Here is an 18591-nt window from a genome sequence, read left to right on the forward strand (position 1 = left end):
ATGTGTGTGTGCGTGTGTGTGTGTGTGCGTGTGTGTGTGCGTGTGTGTGTGTGTGTGGCGCGCACTGCTGAGAACCCCAGCCTTGGGGTCTGCGGGGGCAGCTCTGTTTACGTTCCAGTTCTCTGGTGGGCTGGGCCAGTGCCCTGTGGTTGGATCTGGGTGGGAGATGGGAAGGCCGAGGTCCCAGGAGGCTGCGCGCGCACACACACACACACACACACACACACACACACTCACACGCACACCAAGGCAGCCAAGCTTCAGGGACCACAGACCCGGGCTCCAAGGCCAGTTTTCCCGCTGTGTGTCCTGGGCTGAGCAACTTCCCTCTCTGAGGCTCAGGGCCTTCTAGGATGGGGAAACTGAGGCTCAGCTTCCCCAGCGTCTGGGAACTCTGGCTTCTCTGCCATGGCTGGGCTGAGTCAGCCCAAACAGTGTAGGAATCCACCACCCCAAACCTCAGAGTCAGAAGATTGCACGGGTGGGTGGGGGCCCCAGCCAGCCAGCCAGCCTGCTCTGAGACTGCCTTCCAAGCAGGCCACCCACGGTTTGGGACCTGGCCTCCAAGCCCTGCTCTCGGAGCTCCCTGGAAGTCCTGCTCGTTAGCTGACTCCAGTGTCTCCAGCTGCAGCCTGGGGGCGGGGCGGGTGCTGGGGAGCAGGGAGCTGGGGGTGTTCCTGCCTGGCTGGGTGAGACTCCCTGGGGGCAGCTTCTGATTCGAGTCCTCCAGCTTCAGGATGGGGGGTTGGGTCTGGGAAGGCCGGAGCGCAGATGTGTGGGAAAAGCCGGGAGGGGGCCAGTGTAGGAGACACAACAGTAAAGGAGGGAAGGGGCTGTTCTCTGAGAGCCCCGGTCTGGGGTGGGGGGAGGGAAGAGGAGAGACGACTATGCCCTAGGGAAAGCTGTATGGGAAGGGGGAGTTGCGCCTCGAGACCCCACTCCCCAGTCTGAGGGGAAGAAGGGGAGGGCTCCACGCCGTCTGGTCTCCCGGGTGCCAGCTCCGTGCTGGGAGCACCCACTCTCTTCCCCGCCCCTCCTCAACCCGTGCGCGGCCTGCCGACCCCTCCCCGCCAGCTGGGAACCCAACACCCCCGCGCAGTCCTGGGCTTGCCAGGCATCAAGGTGACACCACGGGCAAATCTAAACACCGCACCGCGCTTTTTCCATCCTCCACAGGGGCTTGTCGTAAATTCTCCCTCGGGCTCCGGTCAGAGCTTTTATGGCCCCAGGACCTAGGTCCCTGGGGACCCGGCTCTGCCGCAGCAGGCGCCAGTTTCGGGCTGGATGGGGTTGGCGCCCGCCCCAGACCTATCCCCGCAGGGAGATGGGCAGCGAGCTGTATTTTTAGCTAGTGAAAGGAGATAGTGAGTGGCTCTGAGTTCACCCTGGTGAGGGCTTACCAGGCCCGAGGAGGCCTGTTGGGTGAGGGAGACCTGGTCCACCTGGACCTCAGTCTTCTCATCTGCACTGTAGTTACACCTTCCCTCCCCAGAAGGACACCTTGCGGGGATGCGGGGAGGGAAAGGGCAGGGGGACCTGTAGAGAGGTGGGAGAGAAGGTCCCTGCCGACATCCCCCCCATTCACCCCACTTTACTTTTTGTACCCCGGAAACAAGACCCTCTTTGCATTTACTTTCCTTTTCCCCAAAAGCAAATGGGATCCTCCCACCATCCTGCAGGTGGTACCCGCACCCGTCCCCCTTTTCCCAATGGAGATGGCGCCTCCTCCCCGTACGCCCTCATGCCCCTCCAAGATGTGGGCACCCCCCCGAACGCGGAATCACAACCGGGACTCGATTTTCCACACTTTATCTTGGTACAGTTATCGCGAGAGTCCTGAGCCCTCGACGGCATTTTCTGTGCATGGGCAGTCTGTCGCGGGGCTTGCCAGGCGGGACGGTGGGTGCCGTCGGGGCGGGGGGCGTGGCCGCCGTCTCGCCGGGCCCGGTGAGGTAGGGTCACACGCAGGCGCACTCGCGCGCCGACAGCTCGTGGACCGTGTGGTAGCGACTGTGCGTGTCCAGGAAGGACACCTCGTCCTCGTAGGCCGTCGGGCGACAGCAGGGCTGCGCTCGCACTCGCTCTCGCCGCACTCGCCGCCGCTGGCGCAGGCGCCGCAGCCCCAGGTCGTAGACGCGCGCGGCCGCCTCGCATGCGCCTGCGCAGTAGCGGAACAGCACCGTCTCGTCCGACGCGTAGCCCAGGCCCAGCTCGCTCACGCGCACCTCGAGCTCGCGCAGCCCGCACGGCCGGGTCCCCGACCGCGCACGCGCGCGCCGCCGCCGGGGCCCCGCCCGACGGCGGGGACCCGGGTACCTCCCGGCCCAGGGCGTCAGTTCGCGAAGCTCCACCGCGTCCGGGGCGCCCTGCAGCAGTGCACGGTCTGCGAGGGGATGGAGAGAATGGGGTGGGGGTCAGTGAGTGGGTGGGTGGCAAGGAGCCCCCTACCCTCGCTGTTCCCAGCGAAAAAGGACCCTTGTGGAGACTCAGAGGTGTAGTGCGCTCTCTCCCGACCACTTATTTTGCTCCCGGATTCCCGGTCATGCACCCTCTCTGGGCGGTGTATGTGGGGGGGTGCATGTGGGGGGGTACATATCCACACCCGCACGCTGGGTCCCCAGGGCTACTGACACCCTTCTCTGGACCCTAACCTACGATGGACTGCTCAGAACCTGGCACATACTGTACCACATTCTAGCCTGCCCCACCTTGAGCTGAGCTGACTCGAGTGTCTTGTCTTCCTCTGGACACCCCCTACCCCCAGCACTCTCTGTGGACCCCACCCCTGTGCAGAGCAGCACTAGGGATTTTGCCCCCTTTCACTGGGCTGCTCTCACCTCCCTCTCCCTCCACCCCCCGCTGCGCTGCAGTGGCCACCCAGGCCGAATGCCCAGGTCTAAGAAAAGGGAGGGCTCAGCAGGGGGTGTGGTGATCCAAATCCCTGTTCCTACTCAGCCCCAGCTGCCCCCACCCCTATGCTGGGCCACCCCCATGTTACAGGTGAGGAAACTGGGCATCCAAAGGGGAAAAGACATGCCCGAGGCAGGTGCAAGTGGCAGAGAGAGAGAAGCCCAAACAGCAGTTTTGCTTCCATTGTGTGCCCAGGTTCGGCCCAAGTCCAGCCCTCTTCTCCCGCAGCTGCTCGTGCCTGGAGCCATAGATCCCCAGGACCCCACAGTCTACATTTATTTCCCAAGCGGCTGCCCCTGCCCCAGTACTCCTCAGCCCCAGGAGATAAGTGCAGACGTTGCAGTGGCGGGCAGCGTTGACAGTGGGTCTGCAGGCAGGGGGCTCCCAGCCCCTGAGCAGGTGGCAGTCACACTTGCAGTTGGGAGAGGAAATCCTGAGTTTAGCCCGCACCTGCCCCCAAGGCTGGCACACCTGGCTGTCAAAAGAAATCGCTTCCTGGGAGGTCCGAGGGGGAAGGGCTGTCTGTCACCCTGGGCCTGTGTCTGTTCCCACTGTGGGTCTCGGAAAGCAGACAAGCCCAGGTTCGGAGCCTTGCTCTGCCACTGTCAGCCTTGTAGTTTCAGGAAGGTGATGGCCCTGTTCTGTGCCCCAGTTTCCTTGTTTGCTCTGTGAGACTTGCAGAGTCCCCACTTTGGCTGGGACTGGGAGGGTGCAAAGGGGTGCGGGGGCACGGAGCAGCATCTTTTGAGTTCTTGATGCCCAGGGGCAGGAGCAGGGTGGCCGGCACGGCCTGCTCTGGGGTTAGGTTGAACCTGGCTCACTTCTGATGCCTAAAATTCCACCATTTAGTGTGGCCACCCCAAAGGTGTGTATCTGGAGAGTTAATTCAAGGGATTGCCGGTTGAGATACAGATGCCAGATGCCCAGCTAAATGTGAGTTTCAAGTAGACAATGAGTAATCTTCTAGTATATTCTCTGTCCCTGCCTTCCTCCAGCAGGCCTGGCCACGTGCACAGGGTCTGGAACACAGAGAGATGAGGTCCGCACCTCCCTGGCCCAAGCCTGAAATTCCACCATCAGCGCATTAGTCCCAGGACCTAGAACATTGGGACTTTGGGGGATCGGGAGCCACTCCCTTCCCCCAGTAGGGCTGGTTCCGGGGACAGGATGCCAGACACGCAGGACCCAACCATGGGCTGAGATCCTCCCCAGTGCCTGAAATTCCAACACGGGTGCTTTGCCCCCCGGGCCTGGGGCACTAGCTTTGGGGGGCACCCCCGGGTCTCTGGGACTCAGTGTCTTGGGAAGGACTTTGCCGTCTGTAGCGGGGAGCAGCCGGGGCGGAAGTGGAGCCTGCGCCTGAGGCCACCCTTGTCCATTGTGAGGACAAGAAAGAAGGATTGTGTAGGCCGGCAGGGCTGTGCGGACGTGCACGCAACCCCCTACCCACGGGGGGCCCCGCCCACGCCCCGCCCGCGCGGGTGCACGCATGGATGAGCGCACCGCCCTGGCCCCACAGAACCTGCAGGGCGCAGGCGCCAGGGGCTAGTGGGGAGCTGGGCTGTGGCAACCACACCTGCCGGGTGGGCGTTTCCATTTTTATACCTCCCAGCTTCTTCCCACGTCGTTCTCTCCCATCCTCTCTTTCTGTGCCTCTCTGTTTCTGTTTCTCTCCCCATTTCTAGGACTCTTCCTATTTCTAAGGGTCTCTCTGTCTCCACCTCCCTTTGGTCCCTGTCCACCCTGGCAGGTCACTAGGGCCTCGGGTTCGGCCTCTCCCTCCCTCCACCCCCCGCTGCGCTGCGCTGCGCTGGCCGCCCAGGCCGCATGCCCAGGTCTAATCTCCATCTGGTCCCCTGGCCCCTCAGGGCTAGAGCCTAATTCCTTGTGACAGCTGAGCCGAGAGACCCCAGTTCCCAGCGGCCATCCCCTCCGACACCCCTGCCAGGCCGCTGTGGGGATTTGCACCCTCCCTCCACCCCCCATCTAAAATAAGCCTCCGTGGCCCTGCTCCACTGCGTGAAATTCCACCATTGTGGCCGCTGCGACGTTGGGGGTATCTGACCCAAGACAGGGGGGGAGGGCTTACACTGGGCCAGGCGGGCGATTTGGGCGTCCAGGGTGCGAGGCGGCCGGCGCAGCGGGGCAAGCGCGGGTCCGAGGCGGTGGCTGAGGAGCAGGCCTTCCCAACACATCCAGATGGAGAGCACGGAGCTGCAGAGCACCGAGGCCAAGGCCGCCGCCTTCCAGCGCTGCATCCTCAGCCTGCGTGCACGGGATGGTCAGCCACACGGCCTCCGTCAGTCTGTCAGGCAACAAATGAACGGGCACGGGGTGCTGGACCAGGCACCGGAGGTACAGTGGGGACCCTGATTTTGAACCACTCCTGCTTAATGATCAGTCATACCATAGAAGTGATTCATCAAGGAACCACTGAACAAGGTTGTGAAGAACGCTGCCAAGGACGGGGTGGGCACTGTGCCAGGGGTAACCTGGGAACCACCCCCATCTGGGGGTCTCAGAGTGCTTTCCTGAGGATTGAGGAAAGTTGAGACCTGAACAAAGGTAGGAGTTGGCCAGGCAGAAGAGAACGGCACCTTAGGCAGGGGAAACAGCCAGTGCAAAGGTCCTGGGCCGTGACCCCAGATGGCCAATCCAGCCAGGAGGCTGGGGTGGCTGGAGCCCAGTGAATTGGGGGAAGAGTAGACGGAGGTGAGGACATTCCCAGCAGGGGGCACTGTGGCGCCATGACGGCGAGGAGAGGTGGTGCTTAGAATACAGTCTGGGAGGCCAGAGCCCTGGGGTTGAGACATGTTGATGTCTTTGGAGTGACTTCCTGACCTTGTCTGAGCCTAGGTTTCCCCTCCAGACAAACTGATGCCCAGAAGTGGGCAGCAAAGGACTACAGTTGCCCTCGACCCACCTCCAGGCCTTTGCACAAGCGGATTCTTCCATCCAGAACATTCTCTCCTCCACTGCTTCCCACTCCCATTCCATTTTCAGTCTTAGCTTGGACAGCGGCTCCCTCAGGAAGCCTTCCCTGACTGCTCCTCCCCACCAGCCCCAGGCCGGCGCAGGGGCACTCTCTGGGCCCCCACAGTGCCCTAAGCGTCCCCCATTAGGGCACCGATTACTCAGTGTTGTGGCTGCCTAGTCGCGTCATTCTCGCAGTAGATGTTTAATAACCCAGGCGCACCTCCACACCTCCACCCTATCCGAGAAGCTCCCCGCCACTGAGCGGCCGGCCTCCAGCCCGCGTTTACATTCCCCGCCCGGCTGCCTGGTGTCGGCCCTCGCGGGGCCTGGCGGCCGGCCCGGTGTAAACATTTACACGGAGAGCTGAAAGCCCAGCTGGACGGCGGTCAGCGCCTGGGCTCGGCCGCGGGATGCGGGGCGCCCCCACGCGCGTGTTTCGGGCTGCGCAGGCCGGCCAGAGCTGCGCTGAGCAGCTATTTGCGTGTTATTTGCATCTCGTTTGCATGCGGTGGCGCGCGGGGGTTGGGTGGAGCGTGGTTAAGAGCAGTAAGGCTGGGACCGTCTCCCCCCCGCCCCATGGATGCACCGGCACTGGAACTATGGCAGACAGTAAGTAACAAAGGACACCTATTAAGGGCTTGCTGTGTACCAGACCAGGTGCTGAGACCACGAAGGAGGCATTATAACCTCCATTTTACAGCTGGGGAAACTGAGGCATAAAACAGAGAGAGGGGCTCGGCCAAGGGCACAGCTAGGAAAGGATCTGGGATTCACACCCTGGTTCTTTGACACGACACACGCCACATGGGGGGGGAGCAAATGCTGTGGGGTTATAACCAGGGCCTTACACTGTTGGTGGTATTTGATAGTGCCATTATTATTACTGTTGGTGGTGGTGATGGAGAATGAGCTCCCCGACATGGGGGCATGTAAACAAACCCTGGCCCAGCCTGGAGATCTGAGGACACAGCACAAGTGCAAAGGTCCTGGGACAGGGCCATGGCTGGCTTGTTGAAGGAACCATCAAGGCAGCCCCGTGTGGCTGGAGCAGAGTGAGTGCGGGAGGAGGTAAGGGCAGGGAGGGGACGGGGACAGGCCATGCCCGGCCTGTGGGCTGCGGGGAGAAGATTTCATTCTCAAGGTTGTGCAGCAAGCTTAGGTCAGCCCTTGCATTTGTCAGGAACCCACTGCCTTTACTCTTAACGAGCCCCTACTTTATGCCAGATCCCATTCTACAAACTTAATGCGTATTATTAAGTCATTTCAACCTCACAAGAGTCCTTGTCCCCATTTTACAGATGGGGAAACTGAGACCCAGAGTGGTGAAGTGACTTGCCCAGGGTCACAAAGCTGAGATTTTTTTTTTTTTTTTTTTTTTTGCGGTACGCGCGGGCCTCTCACTGTCGTGGCCTCTCTCGTTGCGGAGCACAGGCGCCGGACGCGCAGGCTCAGCAGCCGTGGCTCACGGGCCCAGCTGCTCCGCGGCATGTGGGATCTTCCCAGACCGGGGCACGAACCCGCGTCCCCTGCATTGGCAGGCGGACTCTCAACCACTGCGCCACCAGGGAAAGCCCCAAAGCTGAGATTAGAACTCTAGTGTCAGGGCTTCCCTGGTGGCACACTGGTTGAGAGTCGGCCCGCCGATGCAGGGGACGCGGGTTCGTGCCCCGGTCCGGGAAGATCCCACATGCCGCGGAGCGGCCGGGCCCGTGAGACATGGCCGCTGAGCCTGCGCGTCCGGAGCCTGTGCTCCGCAACGGGAGAGGCCACGACAGTGAGAGGCCCACGTACCGCAGAAAAAAAAAAAAAAAAACTCTAGTGGCCTCTCCCAACCTGGGAAGGGGAGACAGGCAGGGAAACCCACCCAGGCTCAAAACCTCAGGTGGGCAAAGCCCTCTCTGGACCCCCAGCACCCTGCTTGTCCTCACGCCCAAGTCTTGGCGTGGTGTGCCTCGGTTTCCCTGTTAGACTGAAACAAGGCCCCTGCACAGCGCCAGCCTAAAACGGGTCTGAGAGGGTAGATGTGTCTCCAGCCCTGAGATGGCCCAGCCACGGGAGCCCTTGGAGCCGCAGACCCCCCCAGAGCTTTGATGGGGGGCAGGAAAGCAGGGGGCCGCTGGTGGAGGGGGCCCGGCAGGCATAGCTGATAAGCGTCTGTTAACAATGGGCCTTTCTGTATGGGGGTCACCCAGCTGGTTTGTCCCTGGCACAGACCTGACGGGGGGGGGGGACCAGGTGTGCACGGTGTGTGTGCGCTTGTGTCAAGGCGAGGCGGGCACTCACACGGCACGCTTGGGGGCTCACCCTCACGCCCAGCGTTCCCATGCTCACGTAGGCTCTGACCCACTCACATGTGCACAAACACTGTTGCACACACACCCTCAGACACTGCTCCGTTCACACATTCCGACATGCTCTCGCGCACTTCAGGCATCCCGCTTACACTCTCAGTGTTCTCACACGGGATTAGTCACACAGCTGAACACCGCCACGCTCACAAGCTAGTGCGTTTCACTCTCACACGTGGGCGTTTTATGCACAGACACGATCACCCTCAAGCACTACCACTCACACACTAGCGTTTGCACATGTGCACACACGCCCTCTGACTTGCACTCAGGAGCTCCCCTAATCACACCCCTTACACTTTCTCGTGCCCGTGGGAGCTCCTGCACACCGTCAATACTCACACTCACACACTCAAGCACCTTCACACTCAGAGATACATTGTCTCTTGCACACTGACACAGAGAATGGGCACAGCACACGCACGCCTCCTCCAAGCCCTCCTGTGAGCACTTGAACTTGAACTTGTGCGTGCATGGGCGTGCCCATCACCACTTGCATCCCGCGTTCCAGCCACGCGCACACACACCGGGGGGGCACACACATGAACACGCTGCCAGCGTGGCGGGCCCTCGGCTGCAAAGATTCTGGGGGGAGAGTGAACGGCACAGACACGGGCTGCAAGTGGGAAGAAGGGAAGTGGCGGGGGGTGCAGAGCGACCCAGGGGGAAGGGCCACCGGTGCCCGGCCCAGCCCCACACCTGCTGGCATTTCAGGTGCCACCCATCTGCCCAGACAGGGCCTGGCCCAGGGTCCCCTCCCAACCCAACAATGTCCAGACCCTGGAGAATCCTCACTGCCCAGGGAAGGGGGCGCCTCCCTTCCTGGGGGCCAGGCGGGTCTGAACTGCAGCAAGAGGGATCTGGGATAGACTTCCACTTCTAGCTGGAGGCCACAGAGTGCCCAGGGCTGGGGCAGGGAAGGAGGGGAAACTGAGGCTCAGAGAGGGAAGATGAGTAGCCCACAGACACAGCCAGGCAGAAACCTCCAGTTATTCAGAGAGCAGAGAAGTAGGGTGAGGGTGTGTGCATGTTTCTGGCAGCTTCCTTGATGGTACCAGGAAACACTGCTTATTATCTTCACGTCCCTGCTAAATTCCAGGGCACCACCTTTCCATCGAGCTTCCCAGGGAACACCCACCAGGCATACCTGTCCCCGGGGTCAACAGCCTTTGTCCTGCAGAGCTCCTGATCTCAGGGAGGAAACTACTTCATGCTTGTTTCCAGGAAGAGGAAGGAGGGGAGGGGAGGGGAACCCTCCCTCCATCCACACATCTCTCTAGTCTGGGGAGGCCTGGAATCGGGGCCTGGCTCCATCAGGCAAACTCCTACTCATCCTTCAAAGCCACGGCGCTTAGAGCCCCTCCTCCGGGAAGCCATGCCTGCTCCCCGTCTTGCCCCCTCCCAGCCCCAGTTCCCTCCCTCTTGCCCAGATCTGCCAAAATAATGTCTGGGTCCACGTCTTTCTTTGCTGGACGGTGGAGGTGCTTCTGGAGGGGCACCCTGGGCTGGGTCCTCTGAAGGCAAGGGCGGGCTTTGGTAATTCCATCCACCGTTGCCGGGTGGAGCTGTGGTGCCTCCCTCCACGAGCACCGTTCGTCCTCTGCACTTCACTCCCAGACACGTCTCTGGTCCTCCCGTACCTCTGTTTCCCCAACTTCAGAAAGGGCCCGAGGTGGGCTGCCCAGAACCGTGGGAATGACCGGGTGGCCGTGGGGCTGTCGTCACTGCCCACAGGCAGAGCGAGCCAGCCTGGGGAGCCACGTGGGCAGCTGCGGGGGGTGGCCTGCGCGTGTGGGCCAGCCTTGCGGAAGGATACTGCTGAATGCGGTGGCACCTGGGGTGCAGACAGCTGAATTCGCACCCCGATCTGCCTCTTCCTGGCTGGATACCGTGGGAGCAAGCTCCTCCCCCTCTTGGAGCCTCAGTTCCCCATCTGTACAAGGGGCTGTACAGGACACCTTGCTCATCTGGAGGGCTGTTTCATTCAGTGAAGTCCTGCAGGCCTGGCCGATGCCCTGCGGCAGCTGGGCCCCGAGCATCAGACACGTGCTTGCCTGCCCTTAATTCCGTTTCCTCCATCAGTGTTACGGGTCTGGGGCTGGCAGCTGGGCCCATTCCCAGGGCAGCCCTGTTCATCTCCTTTCCCCCAGGTGGCCCCTGGGGGTTCCCTAGGGTTCCACTGATTGGGAAACTGAGGCCCCATGAGGGGCGGGACTTGCGCCTCTCTCAAGACAAGATTCAATGGTTCTGCAAAACAAGAAACAAATTCCACAGCCCACAAAAATGTGCCCCCTCCCTTGGAGGGCCCAGGGCCCAGCCCCACCCCATGGTGGGAACCCGGAGGCCGGGGCAGGCGCAAGCCGGCGACGCACATCTGGGGGTAAACCAGGAACATCTGGCTAGCACAGCTGGTTCCGATGTCACATCTGCAGGGGCCGGGGGCCAGCCTGTGGGGCGGCCTCATGGGAGGGTGCAGGCACAGACACCCCCAGCAGAACCTTCCAGGCCTGCCCAGAGGTGGGAGCCCAGCATCTCCTTTTTTCCCCCCAGCCCAGGAGCTGCCTGCTGCCCAATCGCTAGAACCATCACTGGCTCCCTGCTACCCTGAGAATCAAGTCGCAGGTCCTGAGCTTGTCTTAAGGAGCTCTGGGTCTATCTTTGACAAAGTGAGGCTGAGGGGTGGACATACAGACAGGGTGATTTCTGAGGAAGACTGTGTTGGTTGCTTTGTGTTAATAATAGTAGTAAAAAAAATTAGCTAATACTAACACTAGCAAACAGCACCATTGGTGCTGTTCTAAGCACTTTACGTGTAGTGCCTCATAGAAAGGTGTGGACCGTTTTATCACCATTTTGTAGACAGAAAAACTGAGGTCCAAAAGACTGAAGTGACTTCCTCAGGGTCCAACGGAGCGTAAATGGCCAAGCTGGGTTTTGAACTCAGGTGGTTGGGCAAACTCCTACTCATTCCTCAAAGCCCCAACCTCAATGCCCCCTCTTCCACATTCTCAACCACTGTACCATATGGCCTTCCTAATAACAACAACAAGACCAAGAATAATAACACTAACACCTGGCAATGTTGGCTATTCCATTTATTTAGTGCCAAGCACTCTGCTAAGTGCTTTCCACATGTTTGATTCTCCCCGCAGTCCCTGGAAGAGATGTTATTATTATTATTATTATTATTATTATTAGCCCCATTTACCACATGGGGAAACTGAGGCTTGGAGAGGTAGAGTGACTCACTCAAGGTCACACAGAAATTAAGTGGCTGCGCTGTGGTTGAACCTGGGTCTGACTCTAAACTTGTTCTCTCAATGTCTCCACAGCCTCAGTAACAAGGGTGATGCTGGGGGGGAAGGGAGAAGCAGGGTCTTGCTGCTTGGGAGGCCAGTGGGGCTGAGATCCAGGGAAGTAAAAGGTTTTCTCAAAGACACATAGCAGAGCAGAACTAGCAAGTAAACAGATGGCCCACATGGCAGAAAGCCCAGTGTGCCAGGCTGGGTTCTGCTCCCAACACATTCACCCAACACTTATTGAGTGCCTACTGTGTGCTGCGCCAGCCAGGGAACTCAGGATGACCAAGGCCAACCTGGGCCCCCATCTTTGCCAAGCTCACCATCCAATCAGGGAGATGGATAATAAAAAAAGAAAGAAAGAAAGACGGTAATTTAGGGAATTCCCTGCTGGCCCACTGGTTAGGACTCAGCGCTTCCACTGCTGGGGCCCCAGGTTCGATCCCTGGTTGGGGAACTAAGATCCCTCAAGCCACGCAGCCAAAGAGAGAAAGAAAGAAACAAGGTAATTTAGAGGTTGACAGTGCAACAACAGCCCCCAAATAAAACAAGGTGAAGCGATAGTGACTGGTGCTGCTTTTAAGCTGAGTGGTCAAGGAGGGCTTCCCAGAGGAGGCAGCATTTGTGCTGAGCCCACATGAAGATCTAGGAAGAAATGTTCTAGGTGGAGGGAACCGCACAAGCAAAGGCTCAGAGGCAGGATGATGGCTTTTCAAGGGGACCGGTGTGACCGGAGCAAACGGCCAGGGGACAGCACAGGGAGATGAGGAAAGATAAGGGGGTGTCCTGTGCCCCGCAGGGTCAGCCCTCCATTCCCGACCAGTGCCTGGAGCCCTCTTCCTGTACCGGCCGCTACTCGGGTGTGTTCTCGGGAAGGCTGGGCCGGGGAGCGCGCGCGTGGGTGCGTGCGTGTGTGTGTGTGTGTGTTGGGGCCACCAGCTTTTCAGACCCGCCGTTTCTGGCCCAGCCCTCTGTAGCTGGCCTGTAAAATTCCCACCTCAACCATACCAGGCCAGTTTGGCTTAGCCAGGCTGGTCTGGGACCGGCCTCACAGGCATCTGGGGCGGGCAGGGGGCCCTCCCTGGGGGGAATAACAGGATCAGCCTAATGAGGCCTGGCACGGCTAAGCAGCTGGCATGGGGCCCGGTGGGTGGTGCGAGGGACGTGGGTCCTCCAGGAGTGGCCAGGAGGACACCACACAAAGCTGACCATCTGACAGAAAGGGAAACCGAGGCACAGACCCCAATGCAACTCAAACCCTCACACTGGTTTCCTAGGAACCAGGGGACCTGAGTCACCTCTTCCATGTCCCCAAGTTCAAATTCTGCCTTGGGTCCCTGACACACTGAGCTCTTTCAGCACGGCCCCTCTCTGGGCCTCGGTTTCCTCAACTGGGATGTGAGATCCACCTGCTGGATTTCTTCCTGGACCAGCCAAAGCCTGAGTTCACTTGGCTTTGAAGGGAAGATCTTTCCACTCCTGAACACCCACGCCAAAGTGTCCCAGGCCCCATTCAGGCTTACTTTGCGGCCGTTACCTCCCCTGAAAGTCCAGGAGGCCGGCTGGCTGCTTTGAAAGCCTCCTGTCCATCCCCTAACCTGCACCCCTGCCCTGCCAAGTGCAGCAGGCACCGGGCCTGTCTTGATCTCTGCTTCGTCCTACTACACAGCTTGGCACACGGTAGCTTAGGGCTTGGGAATTAATTACATGGAGCATAAGGAAAGATCCCTCCAGCTCGCTCAGCATCAGTTTTCTCAGCTGTGGAATAGGGAGAACCAGTCTCCCATGGCGCCTGATCAGTTGATGCTTACAGGGCAGGGGGAAGACGCTATCTCCCCTCGAGGGCCTTGAGCCCCAGACCCCTCTGCCTCACCTTGGGGGACCAGGAAAATTGCATCTGCAGAGGAATCCCACAGCCTCTCAGCAAAGACAGCTGGGCCCAGGGATGCCAGATGCATTAAAGACCCATTCCTCTCTCTGTGTTTCCAGCCCCCATCTCCAGGAATCCGTCCTTGAAGGCCCCAGCCCAGTTCTCCCTCTGTCAACCTTTCAGAAAAGTCTCTCTCCCACGGTCACCCCAGGCACCCTGGATTTTCCAAAACCACCCATGCTATTTCCTGCCTCCAGATCTTTGCACATGCGGTTCCCACCACCTGGAATGACCTTGCCTTTCCCATTTAGAGAACTCCTACTCATCCTTCATAGCCCCAGCCGCAATGCCCCTCCTCCAGGAAGTCTCCCCTGACCCTCCTACCCTGAGGTAGTGCCTTTGCTCCCCACTCTGGGCTCCACCCTGGATTCAAGTCTGGAAGGACAAGGCCCAGGAGCCTGACACCAAACAGAGTCACGCACATCATTGCTGTCCAACAAACATTGGTGGAAACAATGTCTTGATTGTGTCCTTGTGCCTGGCTGCAGACTGTTTGGTTCCCTCTCCTGTTCCAGGCTCTTGAAAGCTATATCCTCTTCTCACCCCACTGAAAACTGAGGCCTATAGCCTGAGGGACAAGCAGTGATAGTGGAATTTCAGACACTGTGCCCAGCTGCATGGGGGCATGTTTTGTTTTCTTCCCTGCGCCCCTGGAACTAGCTCTTTGCAGGTCGCTGGGAGTGGGCTGTAAGGCCTGGGAGTGGCTGCAGAACCCTGAACCTCAGCAGTCCTAGAATGAAGGGTGTGGGGAGGAGTGTCCAAAGGGCCCAAGGCAAGGAGCTGGGGGTGGGGAGAAGCTGGCAAAGCTGGGAGTCTCCCCCCACTGACATCCGCCTAGACCAGTCATGCCCCATTGGGGCTTCCTCAGCCCCGGGCTCTTAAAGACAAAGAGTGTCATGGAACAGAGAGAGAAGGATGCAGGGCGGGGGTGGGGTAGAGAGGAGTGAGGAAAGTCAGGGGTCTGGCCTTCCATGCCCCCCACCTAGGCCCCTGGTTCTGCTCCCCAAATCTGAGCTGTTGGCCCAGCCTTGCAGGTAACCACAGGCCCGCTGAGCCAGGCTAATGGCCCCATGCTATATGGATGCTAGTGCTTCTTGGGGAGGGGACCATGATGACATCCACCCCTGGGAGACGCCACTTCTCTCTCCAGTCCCAGCCCACATCTGCCCACTGTCTGCAGCCCCCTCGGCCTAAAGACTGCGAACTGACAAACCGCACCTTCTGGGAGAATTCTGAGACCATCCTGAGCAAGAGATGCCTTTTGTAAAAAGCGAGGAAGGAAGACAGCCTCCTCTCCTTCAAATCCGGTCTTTGCCGTTAAGGACCCCCCCCCCCCCGCCGCCCCCCGCAAAGGGTTTCGCGCCCTCTTGTGGCTAAACAAGCGGCTCCAGGAGCTGAGAGAGCCAGGCCCTTACCGGAGGACACCGTGTCCCCGGCGGCAGCGGCGGCGGCGCGCAGGGAACGCGGCTGGAACACGCCACTGACAGATGTTTACTTATGCGTGCAGCTGGGCCGCGACGGCAGCCCTCCGCCCAGGGTCTGCGGGATCCGGATGCCCCCCGCGGCCCCTTGTAGACCACAAGGCATAAGGGGTGTCCGGGTCTCGCCCTCCTAGAGGCTGGGGAGGGGATTCCAGCTGCCCCCGCTTCCATCGCTCTCCAGACGCTCCCAAGGGCGTCCGAGAAGGCAGAAGCGCTCCCGCCTCGTCGGACAGTGAACGCCCCCTCCCCTGGCCAGACCCTGGCTTGGAGAGAAGCTTAAGATCGCCCTCCCGCCCCCCGCGCCCCTGCTACGCGCGGACCTGTCGCCCCTTGACCATACCCTCACACACACGCTGGTTCTTGGCTAGAGGCGGGAAACTACCGATCTACCCGGAGTCCCTGGAAGCCCTCCCAATCTCTGTTCCTTGGGCCGGTCCTCCCCGCTCGCCGGTACCGCGCGGGCCCCCCGTCTGCCCTTGCTTACCTGCTCCGGGCGCCCGACTAGCCGTCAGTGGCGGCCGCGCCTGCCGCCCACGTCGGCCCCAGCCCCTGCCGCCGCGACCGCCATCCGGGCCGCCTGGGCCCGCGGCGCCCGGGGGGCCCCGGGCCGGAGGGGGCGGCCGCGGGGCGGCCGCGGCGCGAGCCGGCCCATGGGGCTCCCCCGGGCTCGCTCAGCCGCGGGCTGCGGCCATCCCCGCCCGGCGGAGGCTGGGGCTGAGGGGGTGCCCTGGACGGCCAGCGGCTCGGAGGGCGCGGGGTGCAGGGGCGCACGGACGGCGCGGGCGGCCTCGGCGCGCGGCGCGGGGCGGGGCTCCGGGGCGGCGGCGCAAGGGGCCCGGGCGCTCGGAGCGGCTCCACGGCGCACTGTCCCGCCGCCTCCGCCGCTCCCGCCGCGGACAGCTCGGCCGGCGCGGGGCCGGGGGCGGGGCCAGGGGCGGGGCCAGGGGCGGTGGCTCGGATTTCCCGGGACAGGGAGCCGCTCCCGCCCCTCCCGAGGGTGCCTGAAGAGCGCAGGTGGCAAGGGTGCGGGGCCACAGCACACCCGTAGACAGCGTTGTCCCCCGGCCCCAGAGACCCCGGCGGCGATCCTTTAGAAAAGCCAGGGCCCCAGAATGCCCCCCTCCGAGGGCCCCTTCGCAGAGGTAAGAGCCACCGCTCCCCTGACACCAGTCCCTCGACCTTCAGCGTCCCCCCACTCCACTGAGAACCTGGTCTTACTGCCAGACCCCTCCCCCCGTCCTGCCCGGTCCTCTTCCGGAAACAAGGCCCCAAGAAGTCCCCTGACCAAGGAATCCCCTCGGGGGAATCCCCAGGACAGAGTCCCTCCAGATTAAAAGTTTCCCACCCCCGCTCCAAGAACCCCGACGGCGCATCTTTCGTAAATCCGGGACCTCTCAAGACCGCTCCTCAGATGCCCCTTCCCGGAATTAAGAGCCACAACACTCCCCTGGCCGGCGGTAATCATGGCCCACAATTTCCCCGCAACCCCACTGAGTACTGTGGGGCCCCTAGTCCCTCCCCAGGTCCTCTTTCATGAAAGCAAAAGAAGGCCCCTTCCTAAGAAAGTCATTCCAGAGAACTGAGACCCAAAGTTTTCCCCTAAAACAGCAAGTGATACCCTAAGACTGACGACGACGCCCGCTGTCCACAGCGCCCCTCATCAAGTGGGACTTCTCCCTAGTCTGGCGTCCGAGCCAGATCCTGCGGGGGGATACCTTTCCCACCCCCGGCACCCGACGGCGCTCTCCCGAGCACCAAGGCCCAGGGCTGCCCCCGACCCGTCAGCGAGCCCAAACCCACCCCGCCCCCTCCCCGACGGCTCCGCGTTCCCAATGCGCCCCCTAGCGGCCCCCAAGCTGACTCAAGGGCGGGACTGTGGCGGGGTGGGCGGGGCTGGGCCCTCCATGGCCCCGCCCCGCCCCGGCCTAGTTACCGAGAAACAGCCGCCGCGCAGCCCGGCCCTCGGCCCGCAGCACTTAGGCTCCTGCCCGCAGGGTCCCCGCCGCCGCCCGCGTTCCTGGGGCCGGGACCTCTGGCTTTCACTCCCGCCTCCTGGTTTCTTGGGGCCTCTTGACTCTGACTCAGGCCGTCTGCATTCCTCTGATCCCAGCAGCCTGGGGGTTTGTAAGGGCATTAGGTCTTCCTAAGACCCCCACCCACATCCCCAAACACACACACACCCGCCAGCGGCCTGTGCAACTTGCACTACTACGCAGTGTACGTGGTGACGGGAGACTCGGGCAGCATCACCCGCTGTAAGCGGGCTCATGCGGGTGTGGGTTGCGCTGGGTGCGCGAGCAGGATGTAGCCTGACTGTGAGTTTGTGGGTGGGTGAGTGGGGGCATGAGGGTGAGCGTGTGTCGAAGCGGCGGTGCTGCGGCTGCCCCGTCACGGTCCAGGATGGAAAGAACAGGGGTCTGTGCTCGCCTCTCCGTGCCTCGTTTTCCCCATCTGTAACAGGGGGTATTAGCAAGTAGATCCTACTAGGGCTGCAGTAAGGATCAGAGGAGTTAAGTATGAGTAACCATGCCCGCTGGAGGTGAGCAATGCCCAAGCGTCTGTCACCACTGGTGACGCTAAGGACTCACTGTCAGTGACATGCACACCCTGGCCTGAAGGGAAGGCTGTGGCACTGGTGGCCGTTCACACACAGACCCCCAAGCCTTGTTCTAGGCAGGGTCACACCCAGCACCATCCTCGTTCTCACACATACCCGGACACCCTTCTGAGAACAGCGCCATCCCTACACACACACACACGCACACACAGACAGAGTTCCCTGTAGAGACACAGACACACGCTTAGCAGCCCACTGGCCCTCAGAGCAGCTCCAAGGGCGACTCCAGGGAACAGGGTAGGATTGCTCCTGCACACGTGTATGATCGGCAGATCGTTACACACACACCCACGCTTTTCACACAAAACCCTCTGACACTCACACTCAACCCCGAGCGCCGGGTGCCCACCCCACAGCCATGCACGCACAGGAGTCGAGGAGACCCTGCTGCTGTGCACACTCAGGCGCACATGCACATGCTGGGCTGGTCCGGGAAGCACAGCCCCCCTGCATACACGTAGCCAGACCAGGAGCCCACCCGCAGCCCGGCCAGCCATCATTAAGCTGTCACCAGCTGCCCCTTGGCCGCCTCTGCTTGCCTACCCTTCCCCGGCTGGGCTGGGGGCCGTGGGAGAGGCGGCGTGCAGACACATGGGGTGCAGGATACACACATGTGCCCACCATGTGGATGCTCGTCAAACGGTTGCCCTGGTAACAGCGACTTGAAAGACTCGGTTCTTCCTCTGGGGTGGGCAGGGGCAGGGGCGTAGGAGCGGGGCCCGGGGGGGCGAGTAGGACCCATGCCCACCTTCCACCATGGGGAGACCCGGTCATACTCCGACCTGGGAGGAGACCCCTCCACACTCAGGGACACACACACTGACCCAGTCACACACGGAGAAGGCCCCCCGTCACACTCAGGCCCCCAGAGACCCTGCCTCGCTCGGGGCCGCCCCCACGTGATCACACCAGACACAGGTGTGGCGCCCTCGCACACCAGCGTGTCACCTCATACAACCGAGCAGCCCGGCCACTCTTTGTCGCCAGCCACAGGCTTTGTCACGCCCTGGACAGGTGGTGACAGACGGAC

The 18591-nt window shown here is 61.3% G+C and overlaps 1 protein-coding gene across 2 annotated transcripts; it reads right to left on the reverse strand.

Moving 5' to 3' along the window:
* Positions 1 to 1793: 1793 nt before the first annotated feature.
* NRTN (neurturin) lies at positions 1794 to 15509 on the reverse strand. Of its 2 annotated transcripts, none has more exons than XM_059059867.2 (3): positions 15429 to 15509; positions 5000 to 5215; positions 1794 to 2383 (listed from the first exon to the last, which is right to left on the reverse strand). In XM_059059867.2, exons 2-3 carry the CDS (start codon positions 5166 to 5168, stop codon positions 1959 to 1961), a joined length of 594 nt encoding a protein of 197 aa, XP_058915850.1. In that variant the 5' UTR covers positions 5169 to 5215; positions 15429 to 15509; the 3' UTR covers positions 1794 to 1958. The 2 variants fall into 2 exon arrangements, with proteins under 2 accessions (XP_058915850.1, XP_066889557.1); XM_067033456.1 differs by having other exon boundaries at positions 5000 to 5175; positions 15429 to 15503.
* Positions 15510 to 18591: the final 3082 nt, after the last annotated feature.

Source organism: Kogia breviceps, chromosome 4 (genome assembly GCF_026419965.1).
Source record: "Kogia breviceps isolate mKogBre1 chromosome 4, mKogBre1 haplotype 1, whole genome shotgun sequence".
Taxonomy (NCBI): domain Eukaryota; kingdom Metazoa; phylum Chordata; class Mammalia; order Artiodactyla; family Physeteridae; genus Kogia; species Kogia breviceps.